General features: G+C 41.0%; 2 protein-coding genes across 7 annotated transcripts in view; both read right to left on the bottom strand.

The window, feature by feature from the left end:
* LOC113163846 (zinc finger protein 513-like) overlaps nt 1–5,237 on the bottom strand; it is a 10,300-nt gene extending 5,063 nt beyond the window's left edge. For both annotated transcript variants that reach the window (XM_026362858.1, XM_026362859.1), the window contains exons 1-5: nt 5,087–5,237; nt 4,533–4,785; nt 2,126–2,248; nt 1,483–1,617; nt 416–922 (exon numbers count right to left, since the gene is read on the bottom strand). In XM_026362858.1, coding sequence (XP_026218643.1) covers nt 416–922; nt 1,483–1,617; nt 2,126–2,248; nt 4,533–4,572 — 805 coding nt within the window. In that variant the 5' untranslated portion in view covers nt 4,573–4,785; nt 5,087–5,237. The remainder of the gene's footprint in view (nt 1–415; nt 923–1,482; nt 1,618–2,125; nt 2,249–4,532; nt 4,786–5,086) is intronic.
* Nucleotides 5,238–10,466: 5,229 nt separating this feature from the next.
* Nucleotides 10,467–18,854, bottom strand: dusp27 (dual specificity phosphatase 27). Of its 5 annotated transcripts, none has more exons than XM_026361165.1 (6): nt 18,753–18,854; nt 17,406–17,539; nt 17,192–17,310; nt 15,549–15,780; nt 14,950–15,167; nt 10,467–13,701 (listed from the first exon to the last, which is right to left on the bottom strand). In XM_026361165.1, exons 2-6 carry the CDS (start codon nt 17,519–17,521, stop codon nt 10,910–10,912), a joined length of 3,477 nt encoding a protein of 1,158 aa, XP_026216950.1. In that variant the 5' UTR covers nt 17,522–17,539; nt 18,753–18,854; the 3' UTR covers nt 10,467–10,909. The 5 variants fall into 5 exon arrangements, with proteins under 5 accessions (XP_026216950.1, XP_026216954.1, XP_026216951.1 ...); XM_026361169.1 differs by having other exon boundaries at nt 17,406–17,523; nt 18,753–18,810; XM_026361166.1 differs by lacking the exon at nt 18,753–18,854 and adding an exon at nt 17,799–18,729.
* Between the last annotated feature and the right edge of the window lie 659 nt (nt 18,855–19,513).

The raw sequence follows: 19,513 nt of genomic DNA, 5'->3' as shown, positions 1-19,513 counted from the left end.
ATGAAATATACAATTCAGTTTGGTCAGATCAAAGCAGAAGTCACCTTTATGTTTAGTATAGATTGTGAGGAACCCAGTGGCTCTCAAGGACCAGGATTAGATGTCCCTGATCTATTCTTATGGGAGAGTTTTTTTATTATACCTTATCACTAAAAGTAATGGATTGAAGCTTCACTTCCATGTTGCAGAGATGATTTTTGCTGAAGAACGTGTGTTTGAGTGTTTGGTGGGACGGCTTGTACCAGAGACAGAGAAGAGAAACTAGCAAAGAGCGAAGAGACGAGACAGACCAGAGAAAATGAAAGTGTCCAAAATGTGGGACTGAAAAAAGTTTGCTGTAAAAGCTTTACTACCACTTTTAATTAAGTTAAATCATTTCTTATCCAACATCCTCAGATGATTTAAGGTTCATTACCTTCTTCGGTTTCTCCGTCTGTCTTTTTCCGTCTTCCTCGCCTTTTCTCCTTCTCCCTCCTCTGCGGCCTCTCCCCCACGTGCATGCGTTGGTGTCTCCGCAGGTTGCCCAGGGAGCTGCAGGCGTAGCTGCACTGGTGGCAGCAGTAAGGCTTCTCCCCAGTGTGTGTGCGGGCGTGGCGCTGCAGGTTGACCAGCTGGGCCGAGGCGTACGGGCAGACGGGGCAGCGGTATGGCTTCTGGCCGTCATGGATCCTCATGTGGCGCTTCAAGTGGTTGGAGTAGCGCGAGGTGAAGGCGCACAGCGAGCAGGAGTAGAGTTTAGGAGAAGTGTCGCCAGCTCCACCTGCCTTACCTACACTTCTCCTCTTCCTGTCGGAGCCGCTGCTGATGGATCTGTCGGACAAGTTCGAGCCCTCTACCTGAGCAGAGTCAAGCGAGGCTGCACACTGGAGGCTTTCCTCACAGGTTAGACAATAAAGTTCTGCTCCCAGGTCCAGACCCACACCTGGGGAGAGAAAGGTAAAAGTGAAACTAAGTGTGATTCCACAAGGTGTTGGAGTCATTAACCTCTCACTAAGTGAGGAATCAGAAAACTTTAAAGATCTCAACAATACCAAAAAACTTCAGCCATTCAAATATTTGAGGGTTTGAATCTTTCACAGTGGAAAAAAGACCCGACTACACAGAAGAAGAAACCGTATAGTTAACTAAGACCAAATTAACAGCCTGACAAGTACAAAGGATTTCTTCAGAGAAAACAGCATCAAGGACATAAAGAACAGGTGTGTAGATGCATGTGGTTATGAACAAATCGAAACTTTCTCAGCTGGTGCTGAGATGGTTTTTCTGCTGCCTGGGCGAGAAGCCGAGAAGCCTTACCAGTTCCTGTCGTGCAGCTACGCCTACGTCATACTACACCTCATATATACGTAGTGTGCAACGCTGAGTAAGTGACGTCCACTTGTGAAGAACCTCCATAAAGTGTTTAAAATCAACATTCAGTGTAAATACAGTGATTTCCTGTCCTACAATTTACAAAGAAACTTAAAATGTTATAACAGTTACCAAGATCCAAGCCTGCACCCAGAGGTGTGTCTCCGAGAAGCTGACCACATCCTTTACAGGAGAGGAACGCCGGGAACGTGGAGTCTGTTGGTGCTGAGGGGTCGTCCTCCACGCTCAGAGAGAAGACTGTCACACCTGAAGAACGACACAGATTACATATCTTATTTGTTATCTTATCTTTGCAAGAGGCTCCGACCTATTGTAGTGTTCAGAAAATTGAAATGACCGGTTTCAATTAACTAAAAACCACAACAATCTGTTTCATTTGTTGCTAGTATCATTAAGAAAACCAGCAATAATACTGATAATAATAAAAAATAGAGGCAGCTAAAATTGACTAAAAAAACTGATTAGAACGGGATTTCATATCTGATGAAATATTGTATGCAGAACACTGTGCAGCCCTCGTTTCCACCTTCAGTTTATGAAACAACTCAAATGAATTTAGCTTAAAGTCACAATAATAATAATATTTCTTACAAGTCAGGTGTTTACTGTGTATTTAGTAGTGATTACATGAACTCGTACAAAAAGACAGAAAGTAATATTTTTTATAATATAATATAATATTATATAAACCAATAAACAGTCTTTTATTTTGATGGTCTGAACAGACAGTCCTTGAACCTGGTGTGTTACTGACCGGCCTCTCTATCCAGCCCCATTATCTCAGAGTCTCCGAACTCCAGCTCTCCGCTCAGCAGGAAGTCGCTCTCCAAAACCAGGCAGCCCGGCTCCCCCACGACGGTCCCATCCCCGTACTCCACTGGACACAGAAAAACACAAACAGTTTTTCACTTTAAACATCATTACCTGTATAAAACATGTCTTTACACCAGATAAGCACACTCCCATTTAAAAAAAAGACTGATTAATAGGTATGTAAATGAAGATGGACAAGATCCACAGAGGTGGAGAGGAAGCGAAAATGTAAATGAAGCAAAAACAGGGGCAGAGAGAGGAAACCAGTGAGGATGAGATAAGTGCAGAGGAGGAAGAGTTGGAGGAAAAGGAAGGAACGTGAATGAAGAGCACGGCACTGGTGATACACGACATGTTTAAACACTCCAAAAGTTTTTTTTTTTATGTTTTGAGCACAACAGTGAATTAACTTTTCTAAAAACTCGCTGTCCGGGAGCTCAGTGTCCCGATTCTCCAAATTCAGATTCAGGTTTTAATACAAAATATACAGCTGCCCTTAACTTTATATAGAATAATAATTTGTTTACATATGATAGAGATAACTGTCAAATGAAAAATGGGCTGTGTTGCATTAATAACATAACAGGAGCTCAGCAGAAATGGATGTCCTACACTCAGACGCTGAGAATACACAGCTCATGCTACAGCAACTATTAGACGCAGTGTTATAGGGAGTACAGTGATAAACCCTCTGACAACAAGAACATAGAACATATCACTTTTCCAGGACACTGTATGTAATTTCCGTCCATCAGAGAGGAGCTTTGAATAAGCAGCAGACTCCCAGAAATGTCCATAGATCACAGATGTTTGTATTGTGGTCTCAGTTTCAGATATTGATCCCTTTTCACTATTATTCTAGTTTAACTGAGGATTCATGCTGTTTCCAGTGGACAGTCTGTGTGTTTACCTGAACTGCGGTAACCTGATTACTGTAAATCCACGTACACGTGCAGATCAGTTATCAGATTTCTCCTCTATTTATTGTGAAAGCACAGCTCACAGATTCGATGTAGTCTCTTCTTCCATTCACCTGCTCCACTCTACTACTTTCCTCAACTACAGTTGTTGTGCTGTTGTAAAAGACAATAAGAAATCCAGCAGTGAAAACATGTGAGAATTCAGCTTTCTCCAGGAGAATCTCCTTTGACATATCAGGTTTCTCTAGTCATCTGCCCTGAATACAGCCATCGGGTTTCTGTTTACATGACAGGTAAGAATCAGCTTACAGCAGGTCACTGAGGTGCATATAAACAGGGTGACTGATTTTTTAAGTTTTTTAAAAAGTTTTTTATTTAAATAACCGTTTGGTAAAATTATGAAAACTGTCATAAACAAATCCAGAGAAAGAATAAAACCACAAATTACAAAACATTTATGCATCAGAACTTTTGTTTTTCTTCTAAAACCTCATCTCAACATCATCATCAGCTCACAACTCAGCAGATTTGTCTTGTTTCCCCCAGTGATCAGGCCCCACCTTGAGCAGCTACAACAGCAAAGTGATTTTTGCTTAAATGATGCATAAATGATGATATTAGTATTTGTCATATAAAATAATCTATTAACAACAAGCTCCATATTTTCTTCATATAGAGCTTGTGTACCTTAATTATTTATGTACTATATTTTATGTACTATGCACTTCTACTGTCTGAATGCAGGACTTATAATAGAGTATTTTTACATGGTACTCAGTAAACCATTGGTGTACCACTTCCACTGAAACTAGAAGAAACATTTATGATTTCATTAAAGAACATTTAAAACTTATATTACATTTAATCCTTTTTGAGGAGACTGAAATCCAGATTTGCAGATGGACGGTTGTGAGTGTTGAACAGGTGATTTAGAGCAGAGCTGAAACACCAGATGAACCCTGAGCAAACACACAAAATGGGGGCTCACATGTAAAGAGTACGGGAATGAGAGAAACAGAAAAGCAATAAAAGAAAGGAAGAAGGACAGGAAGGCTTGGGGGGAGGTCAGGTAGAGGGGGGAGGAAGTGAGGAAGTGGAAAGTCCAAGTGAGCCAAAACATTCAGGATGAGATAACACACAAAATACGTGAAGGACAACATGGCTCCAGCAGTCTTCCTCTCTGACAGATAATGAGGAAGGGACCAAGCCTGCAGAGTCAATATGTTAGACCAGTTAGGCAACTTTTCACATGGCTGTTTCCTGAGCACAGCTTTAGTTAAAAACTGGTCTAAACTCAAGAAAAGGGTTCATTCAAGCACAGACAGAGCAACACAGACCCACTTCTTCAAGCTGTGACAGTGGTGTAAGATTTGTAATCGGCAGCTTTAAAGATCAGATACAGACTCAAACAGCTGCAGGAAAACTCACACTTCACCGGCTGAGGGTTGGATTGTTTCCTCCGCGGCATCTTCACGTCTCATCGGCCGAGATCCTGATCAGGTTGTGGGGAGACTGCTCACAAACAGCGGGCTCTGGTCGGTCCGTCCGTCAGGCAGCCAGGCAGCTAACTACATGTCATCATCATCATCATCATCATCATCATCATCACCTCCTTCCTCTTCCTCTTCCTCCAACGGACAGTAACAGCGAGGGTGTCATCACCACCAAACGCTGCCTAAAACTGAGGATATACACCGACACCCGCATCAAATCACTTTGACTAAACACTTTCTTAGATTAAACAGATCACACACTAACTATATTTCCATTGATAATGTAATTTGAATCATTATTACACACACGTTTGTCACTTTAACGCTGTGGTTCATTCTTTGTTATTGTTTCGCAGTAACTAGTCGGAGCCATCTTGCTAATCGCCTAGCTACCTCGCTAATGTAAACAACAATAGTAAAGCTGTCCTTTCACATTCAGATGTTCAATAATTGCTACTTTAGTAAATATCACTTGGGCAATAAACTTACCTTTGATAAAGTCCATACAAATATCACTGTCGTCGACGAAATGTCGCTACCTGAGGCTAGCTGAGGCTAGCTGAGGCTAGCTGAGGCTAACGCACACCACTTCTGACACAGCTACGCCGGGTCCGGGCTCTGAGTGACGTCACTGACAGGAGCAAAGAATTGTGGGCGTTGAAGTCCTTACGCGGAATCTCTTAAAGAGACACCACACATTAATGTAGTTTGATTTGATTACACTTATTAAAAAATGGTGCTTTATGCTTTGCATTTATTTATGTCTTTATTTATTTTACATTTTTATTTGCTGTACTGTATAATATACAGAAACAAAAACACTTTTTAACAGCACTTTGCTTTGATGTTGTTTCTCCTTGACTTAGATTTTGTTTGCTTGCCTTGTTCCTCACTTGTAAGTCGCTTTGGATAAAAGCTTCTGCTAAATGACTAAATGTAAATGTAAATAATATGTATCTTCTTCTTCTTTTTCTCTTTTCCCAACATCTTCTACCCTAACACTAGCCAACCTCATGTCCTCTGTTAAGACATCCATATATCTCCTCTTTGGTCGTCCTCTTGTCCTCCTGCCTGGCAGCTCCATCTCCAACATCCTTCTACCAATATACTCACTATCCCTCCTCTGAACATGTCCGAACCATCTCAGTCTGGCCTCTCTGACTTTGTTGCTAACACAGACAACGTGAGCCGTCCCTCTGATGTACTCGTTCCTTATTCTGTCTAACCTGGTCACTCCTAAGGAGAACCTCAACATCTTCATCTCTGCTACCTCCATCTCAGCCTCTTGTCTCTTTCTCACTGCTACCGTCTCTAACCCATAGAGCAGAGCTGGTCTCACCACTGTCTTGTACACCTTTCCTTTGAGTCTTGCTGACACTCTTCTGTCACACAACACTCCTGACACTTTCCTCCACCCGCTCCAACCTGCCTCCACCTTGAACTCCTCTGTCTGACCTACAGCACATCTCACCACCGTCATACTTCTCTCATACATGTCCTGAACTACTCTGACGTACTTCTCTGCTACTCCCGACAACCTCATACAGAACCACAGCTCCTCCCTCGGTACCCTGTCATACGCCTTCTCTAAATCTACAAAGACACAATGCAGCTCCACCACCATGCGGTGCTGTCTGGCTACACTCTCTCCTACCACCACTTTGCAGTCACTAACCTCTCTCAAATGACCTCGTCTACATAGGATGTAGTCCACCTGTGTACTCCTACCTCCACTTCTGTATGTCACTCTATGTTCCTCTCGCTTCTGGAAGTAGGTGTTGACTACAGCCATTTCCATCCTCTTAGCAAAGTCCACCACCATCTGTCCTTCCAGATTCCTTTCCTTCACACCAAACCTGCCCATCACCTCCTCATCACCTCTGTTGCCCTCACCAACATGCCCATTGAAGTCTGCTCCAACAACAACTCTCTCTCCTCTGGGGATACTCTCTATGACCTCATCAAACTCACTCCAGAATCTCTCCTTCTCTTCTAACTCACAGCCAACCTGTGGCGCATACCCACTGACTACATTCACCATCACCCCTTCAATTTCTAGCTTTATGCTCATCACCCTGTCTGAGACTCTTTTCACCTCTAGAACATTGTTCACAAACTCCCCCTTCAGGATCACTCCTACCCCGTTTCTCTTCCTATCAACACCATGGTAGAACAGTTTGTATCCTCCTCCGATACTACGTGCCTTGCTGCCCTTCCACCTTGTCTCCTGCACACACAGAACATCTACCTTCCTTCTCTCCATCATGTCTGCCAGCTCTCTGCCTTTCCCTGTCATTGTGCCCACGTTAAGAGTCCCTATTCTCAAATCTATGTTCCTGCCTTTTCCCTTCTCTCTCTGACCACGAACCCTTCTGCCTCCCCTCTTTCTTCGACCAACAGTAGTCAAATCTCCACCGGCACCCTGTAGGTTAACAACATCGGTGGCGGTCGTTGTTAACCCGGGCCTCGACCGATCCGGTATGAAAGTCTTGTGGATGATTCGCATGGTTATTTTGGCAATTTTTACGCCGGATGCCCTTCCTGACGCAACCCTCTCTATTTATCCGGGCTAGGGACCAGCACAGAAGTCCCTGGCTTGCAACCCCTGTGGCTAGATTGATTGTAAATAATATGTATAATAATGCTTACTTTGTTTAATCTTTTTCCATACGATAGTTATGCAATGGATGTTTTAGTTTAATAACCCTTCTCTTATGTATCAAACATGTTCTTAAAATAAAAACATGTCCTTCACCAGATGTTTTGTTGTTTGTAATAAAAATATATCTCCAAGTTATTTGCCATGACATTAAATGCCAATACAGATAATAATATAAGGTAAATTATAATAAATTAATAATATATATACTTTATGTATGATTTTATTTGGCAGTGTTTTTTTTTTTACATTTTACAAATACACAAACAAAATCGAGTATGAAGCCTTGTACACTCTTTAATGTCATTAGAGCGAACCATACATATAATACAGTGGTGATTACCAGACTGTAAAAGTCAACTATATATTTATCACTTTAATCATTTTCTTTTGATCAATACATAAAAACATTTCTACATCGTAGGATTTTTAGAGATATCAAGTTACAATGCTTTTTTATTGCATTGTCTTCCTATTATTTATATATAATATAATGCCACCGGTAAATATATTATTAAATGACATAAAGTCTTGTGTAGCACTTGCCTTTATTACCATTCAGGATCTTTTGGTGCTTTATATATTTTCTAAAAAGTGTATTTTCAAACTCATCAATCCTCTGTCTGGTGTTTCCTTTCCGGATTCTCCTGTAGGTTGTCATTCTTGTTATCATCTTCTGCATCCACATCACTGTTCAGCTCTAGAGTTTTGACCTTTGTTTTTTTCGTCCACTTTCACTTCCACTACAGAATTTTCTTTTGGTTTTCCATCATCATCATCAGATGAGTTCTGGCTCAGACTTAGCTCCGTGTTTCCTTGTCGAGGCCCCTTCAGGGACCGAGAACCTGCATACATCAGTGTCACTTGGTCCTCCATCCTGAAACAGATGCCTGTATGTCTGAAAGTGAAAACAACGTCTTTTAAGTAAATGCTTTTATCTTGAGCAAGTGTCACTTTGTGGAATTATAATAAGATTTTAATGAATGAATCAATTCTCTGGCCTGATTCTTCACTTTGAGTAATTGTGTTCCAGCCAATTATAGCTGCTGTTATATAATCTTTACACTGCAAACTCTAAAAGTAGGTGAACTTCAAGCAGTCTCAAAACAACTAGATGTCTTTATAACCAAGTCAGAGTGGGTAAAATAATCACCTATCTAAGTGATTTTCTCTTTTTACAGAACATCTGATTTTGGTTTGTTTTGCTCTTTGCAACTGAAGAAAATTGACAGAAATTACAGATTGTAAGTTAGTTTACACTGTAAATCCCAACCTCGATGTAATTACATTAACTAATCTTTTCTTGTTAACTTGCTGTAATTAGTTTGTCTAATTGAATTCAGAACTAATAAAAAACAATGTTGAATTATCTTCATTTCTTAAATTTCTCTAACTTTTTTTAAATTTAGCAAACATTACTTATATTTTTTTTTCCACCAGAACAGCTCATAAACAGTTCACTTTTTTATTCTGTATTTCTAAACAATTACACACACATATAGTGAGTAAATGCACTTGGTTACTTTGAACCACTTGTATTTTTATAGTGTATTATGATTGCACTGTAAAATAAAGATGAAAATGAAGTAACAGAATAGCAGTGGTATATTAGCAGTGCGTTGGTTACCTGTTAGTAGTCGTCAGCTTCTGCTGTTTAGCCTGGACGAGTTTTTTAAATCACTTGTTCCTCCAAACCCTGTGTGAGATCTTTCAGATCTTAGGACAAGTGTCAACAGAAGGGAGACTGAAGCAGCCGTTTGGGTCGAAGTACTGCTCAGAAAGGCGTCCTCAAACTCTTTGAATTTCTTCCAATTTTCTCTTTCTTCTTCATACTTGTCCACATTGATCTCTTTGCTTTTCTTAGCTCTTCCGCTCACCCTCCATAAAGTCACATCCACTTTTTTCAGCCTGTTTCTTTCTCTACATGTTGCCACGTCCCCGTTCTATCTCCCCCTCAGTGTTTTTGACTCTTTGTACTTTTTTGACAGTTTTCCTCCTTTTACTTTCTCTGTTTCAACATGTCCAACCTCATTGTTTCCTTCTTTCTACATCACACGTCCACTCCACAGTAATTTATCCCACTATGGTGCAAATACAAATCACAATAAGTTGAGTTTTTCACTTCTCCTCAAATATTCATTAAAAAAAAAAACTAAAAATGCATTAAAATTATAAAACTCACACATATAAACATAAAACCAGTGAACAATATTTAAAGGTTTAAATTAAGCTAAGAACTAAATTACACAAGCTTTTACATTTTAGGGGTTCTAAGACATGATTGATAATAACTGTGAATGAACATAGATATTACACTAAATTCATAATAAAAATCCACATAATACATTTTCATATTTTAAAAATATCCTTCAGGATTACTGTAAAATATGTCAAATTAAAGATGTTAAAGCTTTGACCTACGTACACCAGGTGGTGCTAAAACATGACAAATACAGTTGACAGAGATTTAATCTCAGTAAGTAGCAGCACACATTCACAGTTATTTCTAAAAACAAACCCCGTCTATAATATAATTCAAGGCTTTCAAAATCTCCAAGTCAAAACAAATGAACAGAAACAAGAATCAGGTTCCAGGAAATGCTCCAACTGGTTTGTTATGCAAGGAGAAAAAAACATTTTAACTTGATATTCTCCAGATTAAATGAGACAGATTCACTGAACCTTCAACTGTTTTTCACAAAACTGAAGCTGAAAACAAGGGAAAATCAATCAAAATGTCTCCTTAAGCAACATTTCTTGACTCATAAACCTCCCTCATCAGCTTATAATGTCACATGCTGTAGATATTACTCCATACTGCAACATCACTGAGGTTTAATATCAGTCCTACTGAACTCTAATAACAATTAATATGCTCCTACACTGTAAAAACATTGGACACAGTGTTTTTAAATAGATGTTTTGTAAAATTAAATTCAAAATGTTTTAATGTTAAACTATATAAATCTACTATTAAGATTAATAAATTGGTTTAATGTAGATTTGCTTTGAATATGGCTGTTTATATTATATAATATTATGTTCATGTCAGAATTTATGGGAGCCTCTGTGCACACATAGCTTTTATTTTATTAAGTTCACATGTTGTAATTTTGTGTTAAGTTGTTTTCTACAGTCTCTGTTTGTTGAAGTCGAACAACGAGAACAGAACTGAGTTTCTATAGTAAATAAAAAAGACAGTTTGTGATTTATCGGAATATTTATTGCAATTATAAAATAACAATATAAACAGAATTAGATTTTCTTTTATTAGGAGTTTCACATTATCATTAATCACTAATAAATGGGTTTTCTAATCTAATTTACATTCAACACTGGTGCAACCAAAACCCTCATTAAGCACAAACCACTTATATTTATTCTAATTATTAATAATACAGGATGTAAATATACATTTTTCATACATTTCTTTTAATGTGCAGTAGTTAAAGGTTCTTATTTGCCTCAAAGATGTGATATTATTCACAAATACACACATAATCAATCCCAAATTAAGCTTGTTCCAGTGTTTCGTGAACATTAGTGTCTCGATGGACTTCAGACCATTGTAGATATTTTAGACATTATGTTTTTGTTTTGTTTTATTTTTTGCTATCTGTTAATTAGCAGTAACGTGGTGTTGTCCGTGTTTGCTAGGATTCATTTCGACTTTGTGACTTTGCTTCTTGCTGCGCTCGCCAAGCTGCAAGCACCTCGTCGTCTTCTGCCTCAGCAGCAGCTCGAGCTCTGATTCTCTGCCTGGTTTGGGTGATGAAGGCAGCAATATCATCCTCCTCCTCATCACTGGCTTCCTCTCTCCTACCCCTTCTTTCTTCCGTCTGGCTGCCTTCATATCGTGAATTGTGACCATAATTTCTCTTGGTGCAGTAGTCGGCGTAGCTCTCCGTCCCTTCACGGCTCTCCTCGTAAGCTCCATATGACCTCTCCGCTCGGCTGTAGCTGTGAGACTCTGTGAACCCGTTGCAGGAATATTCTGTGTCTTCACGTGATAGATCCTCACGTAACCTCGATCTGTATCTGGAGCTGTACGTTTCTTCATCTTCTTCACCAACACCATAGGATGCCCTGCGACTTGAGAAGTCGAATTCAGAAGCAGAGGCATCAAGATCATCATATGGATCCTCTGAGGAGTCGGCGTCTGCTCCTGAGGCTGGTTTCCTTGGAGGAGGCCTGACACTTTTCAGCCAGTCGTCGATGCTTGTGTTCTTATCTTTCTCCAGCGCAGGATTGAGATTCAGGCATCCAGAGAGGCCGTAAGTCCTCTTAGGCTTCTCTTTCTTCTTCGTTTCCTCAAGAAATTCCTCTTCTTTCCTCCTTCTTTCATCTTCCTCATCTTCATCCTCCACCTGTTTCTTTTTCTTGAACAGAGTGCTGCGCTTGTTCTCCTCCAGGATCTTTTTCTTTTCATAGGTTGCCATCTTGTCTCTCATTTCAGACTTGATCTCCTTGTCCATGGCGTCCAGTTTGCTCAGGTTGACCTGGTCCTGAAAGAGGCTGAAGAGCGGAACGCTGGTGGTGGTGATCTTGTTTTTCTTGGATCCCAGGGTGGATTCCACGTTGGAGCCCAGTGCTGAGCCTCTGCCGCTGAGACCTGAGATACTTCGTGCCCCTCCACCTGAGAGAACCGATGTTGCTCTTCCACAGCCCTGAGGTAGAGCACTGTTGTGGGAAGCGCCACTCAACATTGATGCTTTGTCATCCTCTACGCCTCGACCAGAAATCACACTTGATGCACCACCAAAGCTGAGCTCAGATCCAGCACGTGATGGAGGAGGGAGGCTCATTTCACTCTGCTTCTGTTTGATTGTCTCAGAGACAACGTTGGCGATCCAGTTTTGGATGCTGGCCAGATTGACCATGGGTTCACCTCCGGGGCCCTGCATAGTCGGAACTGGTAGGATGGGAGGAACTGGTGGCACTGGAGTAAGTGGGACTGCAGATTGTGCGGATCTTGTACTGCGAGCTTGTGAAACTGAAGAAATGACCGTCGATCTGCCACTAACCATCGACATGTTGTCATCATTGATGACACTCTGTGGACCTGAGACCCCGGCTCCTGCCCAGAAGGCAGAGAGAGGTATTGTACCTCCGCTAATGCTGCTCTCAGTTTCCCAGCCACACATTGACTGACTTTCTTCTAAAGTCTTCTTTGAACGCTCCAGAATCTCCTCACGTCTTTGCCTCCTTTTGATTGTTGCAGAGTCCTCGCCTCGACTCAGCTCCAATATTTCCTCCGTGTTTTCCTCCCCAAGACGCTTCTGCTGCCTCAGCTTCCACGCCTGATATGCTGTCAGGTTGACGTCTTGGGAGGATGGTGTCTTTGCTTCTCCTTCGCGATCACCTTTCTCTCCATCTCCCACAGAACTTTTTCCTCCATCGTCCTGATCTTTCTTATTCCAGCCAAACTGGATCCTCTTGATGCGCCAACGCTCCAGAGGCGTCAACTTCTCCCTGTTCTTCTGGCAGAAATTGTACATGGAGCTGGTATCAGAAAGGATGCTTTCCACTTCTTCGTCAATGTTGTTCTTTTCCCCTTTCCCTCCCTCTGTAGTGGTGCTTTCACTGGTTTCATCATCCTCTTTCTTTCTGTACCGAGCAGCAGCTTGTTCCTCGATTTCCTTCAGTCGCTGTTTCCAAAGATCAGAGTAACTCGTGCAGCTGGAGGTGGACATCGCATCTGAGGGTGGGCGTCTATTACGGCGCTTCAGTCGCTCTTTCATAGCTCGTACATCCTCACTGGTGACACTCTCCACATCAGCATCGGCACCTTCCTTTATCTTCTGACCTCCAGCCAGAGACTCTCCGGCCTCACCATCGCTGTTCAGCTGCGCTTCCCACCACTCGTCACTTTGGTATTTCTCATTCCGACGTTGCCATTCATGAATCATGCTGTCAAGACCGTCTTCATCATCTCCATCTTCTCCAACCCTGTGCTCAGGTAGAACAACCTCCTCTTTAACAGCAGCAGATCCCTTGGTGTCCAAGCAGCAGTTCTGCACCAGTCCACTTTTCATTGCTGCAGCTGCTGCAGAAGAGGCAACGCTGCTCATCACGCTTTCTCCGTCCTCCTCCTCCTCCATCATGATGGAGTGGGCTCTCACTTCGATCATGCTCTGCTCCTCGTCTTCATCAGTGTCCTCGTCATCATCATTGTCCCCACTCTCTCCGAAGATGCGAGCTCGAGCGCGAGCGTCAATAACTGAGCACTGGCTGAGTGTTTCATCATCGTCGTCACGCTCCTCCATCAGGTTCTCGTTGAACTCTCTCAGCTGCTTCAGGAACCCTTCGTTTGGGTTGATGGCACGTTTTTTCCTCATAGAAGTTAGAGCCTCCATGATGGTCATGTGCTGGAAGATCATCAGATAGGATGTGACCAAGACAGCAGAGCGACTGACGCCCATCATGGAAACCACGAGAACCTTCCCTGCAAGGAAACAAACAGCAATTATAGATCATAGATTATAGATCATAGATCATAGATCACAGATCATAGATTATAGATTACAGATTACAGATTATAGATTACTTTATACCCAGATACACACTGAGAAGGACATTTGAAGGGAGTTGTAAAACACAAAGATCAACTGAAGTATCAACGGGCGACACAGGAAGCAGGATTGGAGATTTTTAAATCATTCTTTTTTATTCTTTTCGTTCTTTAGCTTGTTGTCAAATGTTTGTTCTCATGTTGTCTTTTTGTTGTCAGGTGACTCTTTTGTTTAGTGTTTAGTCTATTAATGGTTGGTGTGTATTTTTTTTATTGCTTATTTTTTTATCTCTTTTTGCTGTTTCGTGTCCTTTAAGTGAACTTTGTAATGTTCAAACAAAAAACTAATGCTCACATCACACAAAAGCCTTGGAGCTTCCTGTTCTGAGCTGTCTGGGCTCTGGGTTTGAGTTGTTAACAAATCCATTAATCAGCTGATTACAGTCCCATTTCAGTGTGTTATAAACCATTTATTAAAAGTATATTAATGCTAAATATCAATATTAAAACATGAAAGTACAGTTTAACCCTCTGATGTGTAAGTTTGTAGTTGTACTGAATCAATATATCCTGATTTATTTGTGTCTTCACACAGATGTTATATTTCTATTAAACAAAGGAATGAATGGACTCAATCTGATCATCTCTCGTTAAAGTAAGAAAGAAAAATGTTTTCATGTTTCCTTCTCACAAACAGATTTTTTGTTGCTGCTGACGTCTTCGGGCTACACTTTGTGAATAAGCTGCAGTTGTGATGAACAAAAGACGGTCCACACTGTGGCTGTTACATGATCCTCTTCCAGGAACACAGATGTTTCTCTGTGGTCCATAAAACACTTCTCAGAAACTGGGATGTTGTGTAAGTTGTTGAGACATTTCGGGTCAGTTATTTGGGACCTGTTAGTGTAACTGTCGACTACTGCCCAGGGACAGACAGAAATTCAGCTTTTGTCTCTGAGGTGAAATATTTCATGTGTTATGTAACGAACTGGTTAGAAGATAAAATTAATCTAAATATCAAAGATAAAAAAAACACCACAGGATAAAAGTTAACTCACAGACAGACGTGATGTGAGAGGTAGAAAACCTTCATGAACTGTGTGAACCACTTTTTCAGTATTCAGTATTACACAGATTTAACATTTCCCTGGTGATGGAAGCACTTCACCGTAACAATCCCACCTTTGTGCGTCAGAAGAGCCTCGTCCAAGAATTCAGCAGTAGGCCGGAAATGCACCGAGATGTCGGCGTCTGGGAAGTCGTCCACCTCGATGCCCAAGTACTGAATGTTCATGCCGGCGTAGAAAGACTCGCTGGTGTAGACCCCAGTGCCGTGGGCAGTGTTGAGGATGTGGGTGATGCCCATTCGCTTCAGACGAGCTTTGTTGACCGCGACTGATCTGAAAACATGAGAAAATTAAGTAAGTAATGAAAAGGGATGAAAAAATATATATATAATATATATAATATATAATAAATATAATATAAATTCCTATCTGACTGTATATGAGATTAAAACATACAATAAACTTTAGAAACAACTAACAACACAAAGTCTTCATCAGTAGAATTCTCTCATTTGTTTTAGAGCTGTCGATGTTTCCTTTTCTTATTAGAGACAGAGAAGAGTCTGCTTGAATTGGATAAAGGCCCTGGGCCAATACATTTTTTCTCTATCCCCGTTTGTTTGTTTTAATATTTCTGGAAAGGTTTGGAGAAACACGGTTTTCATTTGAGACTGATGACGTTTGATTTGATTATTTCAGCTTGTGGACACTCACTTTTCAGCTATGAAGATGTTTGGCCACACCTCGTCCACGGGGTTGATGGGAGCTTCCAGGCGGTCCAGCACTAAGGCCCTCTGGATGTCCAACACACAGGGGGTGTTGTAGGGGCTGCGGTCATCGATCATGTCCCTGACACGGTTGTAGAGGTCCTCCACCATCAGCTGCTCTGCACTTTCTAGCATGGACTCTGGGATGGACTCGGTGCGCACACCACGAGGAGGCAGCTCTGAGGAGGAAAGAGGAGCTGGAACTTCACACAATCAGAACCAGGGATTCAGAAAGTTGTTGTTACGTGTCTGGACACTCAGCTGTGCTCTACAAACAAACCACCACGTGCCCTGGTCGGCATTGGGCTGGTCTTTAGTGCAGACCAGTATCAAGGTCCTGAATCAAACGACTGTGCTGAGGCCAACGGTAAATCTCCTGTTAGATCTTTTTTCTTCTGGTAGTTTTAATTTACAAGAAGAAGCTGGAAAGTGAAAAGTGAGCTAAGTACTTCCCACCTTTTCCAAGGCCTTAAAGGAAGCACGTAGCCTGGAATAAGAACTCCTTAAACGTTTAGCAGGCTGGTTGGTGACATTTAGTCTTTCACTTGTTCCTCTATGCAGGTAGAAACTCTCCACTTCAACTAGGAAGCTTCCTTTATGGCCGTGGAGACAACCTCCTCCTGGTATAGTTGCTATAATCCTTCTTTATGTGTTGTACTTTCACATCATCCTGAAACACGGGACTGTACTGTGCATACAGAGAGTTCACATACATGTTTCTGATCTGAGTGATGTTCAGCTTAACATGGTTTTTAACATGTAAGGTTAAACCTTGCAGGTTTTTAACATGTAAGGTTAAAAACCTCTTTAATGCACAATCTACAGCTGCAACAGCTGTTTTCATCACGGACCACGCTGATAAAACATGTATCGTCCATTAAGCCACTGATCCAGGAGCTTCTCTGTGATGTCTCATATGAGCTAATTCACTCAATCAGCACGACTCTGCTGCTCCAACAAGAGAAGTCTTCATGTGCTAATGAGATGTGGATTCACGGCCACGACGAGTATTCAACTCAATTACAGTTGTTTAATGTGGATGTAGAAACTTCTTATTACAAGTGGTACAAGAGTCTGATCTGATCTCTCTGGTCTATTTACTGAATCAAGTAAATGAAGTAAGTTTCTGGAAACAACACAATGAACCCAGCTGGTCTCAGCGTAAAGTAAAAAAAAAAAAACTGTTTTATTGAAGCTTATAAAAAATCTAATCTTTTATTTATCTGAAAAAAGTTACTTAAATAAACTTAAATTCATTTTGTTTAAATTAACAAACCAAATGTTGGAACAGAGGCTGAATGTGTTTACACTTTATTAAATATTCCTAAAAACAAATCTGTGCAAGCAAAAGTAATATTTGCATTTTAGAGAGACATAAGACAACGTCTCATCCCAGGACGTCAGTGGATAATAATAATATTAATAACAATAATAATAACAATAATAATAAAAAAATAATAAAAATAATAAAAATAATAAAAATAATAACAATAATAATAATAATAATTGATGTGAAGGTTTTTGAACAAACTGATTTTTAGTAACGCGTTGGTGGGTTAACGCTGCAGCATCTCATTCAGTTTTAATTACCCTCGTTGATGATCTTCTTGGCAGCGACGGCTGACGACAGGTGAATGGGCTCCATGAAGATACTGGCAGCATCAGAGCCCGAGATCATAGAAAACCTGGACTCTGACAACATGGAGAAACTGGGAGAGAAGGAAATTATACAGATCTGGAAATTTGCAGCTTTTAAACAGCACATGTTCTTCATATGCTAATATTTCAACAGGTGGTGTCCGACCTGGGGGAGGGACAGCGCAGGTACTGAGACTGGACTCCTCTGACGCTCCTCTCCTCTGCGTCTCCTTCAGGAACCATCTGATCATTGTGCTCCTCGCTCTCTCCGGTCGACGTCATGGCTACAAATCACAGCACCTAGAGAAAATAAATTACCAAAATAAAAGCCTGGTTTGTCTCGTCACCTGCTCCTCAACCTCGTTTCTCACATAACTGAATCAATGTAGTTGAACTCAACTGAACCTAAACTGGTTCTTACGAATTCTGTAAACGTGTTTAATAACGTCTTAATTGAATAATAAATTGAATAACAAATAAATCTCTAGAAATCTGAGCTAATAATAACTGGTACTGGTAAATATTCATGTTATGTCAATAATAATATCAAAAAATAAACCTTTTTATAATCAGAACATCCAGATGTCAATAAGACAAATAAATATATCTTAAGATGGGATTTTTGTGTTATTGATTCCTTAATTCACTGTGTTGGACAAACACAGTTTATTTCCTCCATAGTTCCCATAGACTTGACTTCACAGAGGATCTTATATCACATCTGATTAATAACGGCTGAATGTCATCGTGAACTTTAACTCATCACATTAACTGGAATGGATGAGTCAGCTCTGGATAAACGAGGCTGCGGAAAACATGACAGCATGAACGACAGCGACGAGTTCACTTTTCATCCTGCAAAAGCAGAATTAAAGAAGAAAAACACACATTTATTAAATGAAACGAGCTCTGTGAGGATTCTGATATCATATCATCATGGAGTAAACAACAACAGCAACAACAGGAAACACAAACACACTCAAGTCAATGTCATCTAGAAACGGAGTCCATGCTCCGAGTAATAAAGTAGGTGCAGCAGGAAGAAACTCACACTCGTACCCAGTGGAAAAACATATAAAAAGTGTACAGGGTTTGGTGGGAAACAAAACACTGACACAAACTATAAAGCAAACACTAGAACAGGAGCAAACAGTTGGAGCAGACAGACCGGAGCAGGGAAAGCTGGTTTCCAAAGCAGGAATATAAATGTTCAGACAGACGGTCTGTGCACTGAGAGCGTAATTAAAATATAATAATTAAAATATAACGGTTAGAAAAAGAAACCTGATGTTGACGTGAATCTGTGTGTGGTTTGAGGCCTTCCAGAGGATCTATTTTTAGTGGAGGCGACAGCTGCCTCAGACTCTGTGAGGCCTGATCTGACAGGACACGGCTCCGAGCTTCACAGCAGCAAATCAACACGGATCCAGAGTGTGAAGAGTCTCAGAATAAAGAACATGTCTGTTTCATTAGAAACCTCCACGCCTGTGTGTGTGTGTGTGTGTGTTCTTACCTCGGCGCTGGACGCAGTGTCGGTCACAGACTGAAGGAGGTCAGCTGGTCTGAAGCTGGGGGGCGGCCGGACTGACATCAGCTCCTAAAGTTAGAGGGAGTCCCCCCCCTCCCCCAGGAGGCCCGTGGAGGCCCTGACACCCGACTCCACAGCTGCAGGTAATCGAGTACTTGTACTCGGTAGAGTTCTGGTTCTGGTTACGTCACTGGAGTTTTCCCCCTTTGTTTCGTTGGTTTGAATATGTGACGTGTGGTTTTATTAAATCTGACCTCAGCCCCCCCCCCACTCCACTGGTTCCTCACAGGATTCATTTTACACTGACGTTATAATGAAGTCACTTCTTCAAACGTGTTTGTTTTCACACTCTTTGCTCTTTAATGGAGTTCTTCTTGTGCTTTATCGTGTAACATGCGTTTAGAAAGATGCTGGACTTCAACATTAGTTTAGGGTTTAGGGCTGTGACAGATTCTCTCAGAGCCCAAATTAAATTATTATTAATGTCTGTTTGTGTCTGAAGTTCATTTACAGTCACTAAGAAACGAGCAAATATTCTGATTTAGGAAAAAAGCAGAGATTTTAGCTGCAGTTCACTTTATTCTTTGCTGAAGTTTCTGATTTTAGGAGCGAACGCTGTGTTTATCTACAGTCTGTTTATCTGTCGTTGGCTATTTTTACCTCCAGAGAATTAAAGTCACACGGTCACACTCACACACACACACACTCAGTCCACTGTGCTTCAGTTACAACATGGACGCCAGTGA

The sequence above is a fragment of the Anabas testudineus genome, chromosome 2 (genome assembly GCF_900324465.2).
Source record: "Anabas testudineus chromosome 2, fAnaTes1.2, whole genome shotgun sequence".
NCBI classification, from domain to species: domain Eukaryota; kingdom Metazoa; phylum Chordata; class Actinopteri; order Anabantiformes; family Anabantidae; genus Anabas; species Anabas testudineus.
The sequence above is the reverse complement of the archived record's forward strand: the minus strand, read 5'-3'. Positions and strand labels throughout refer to the sequence as shown.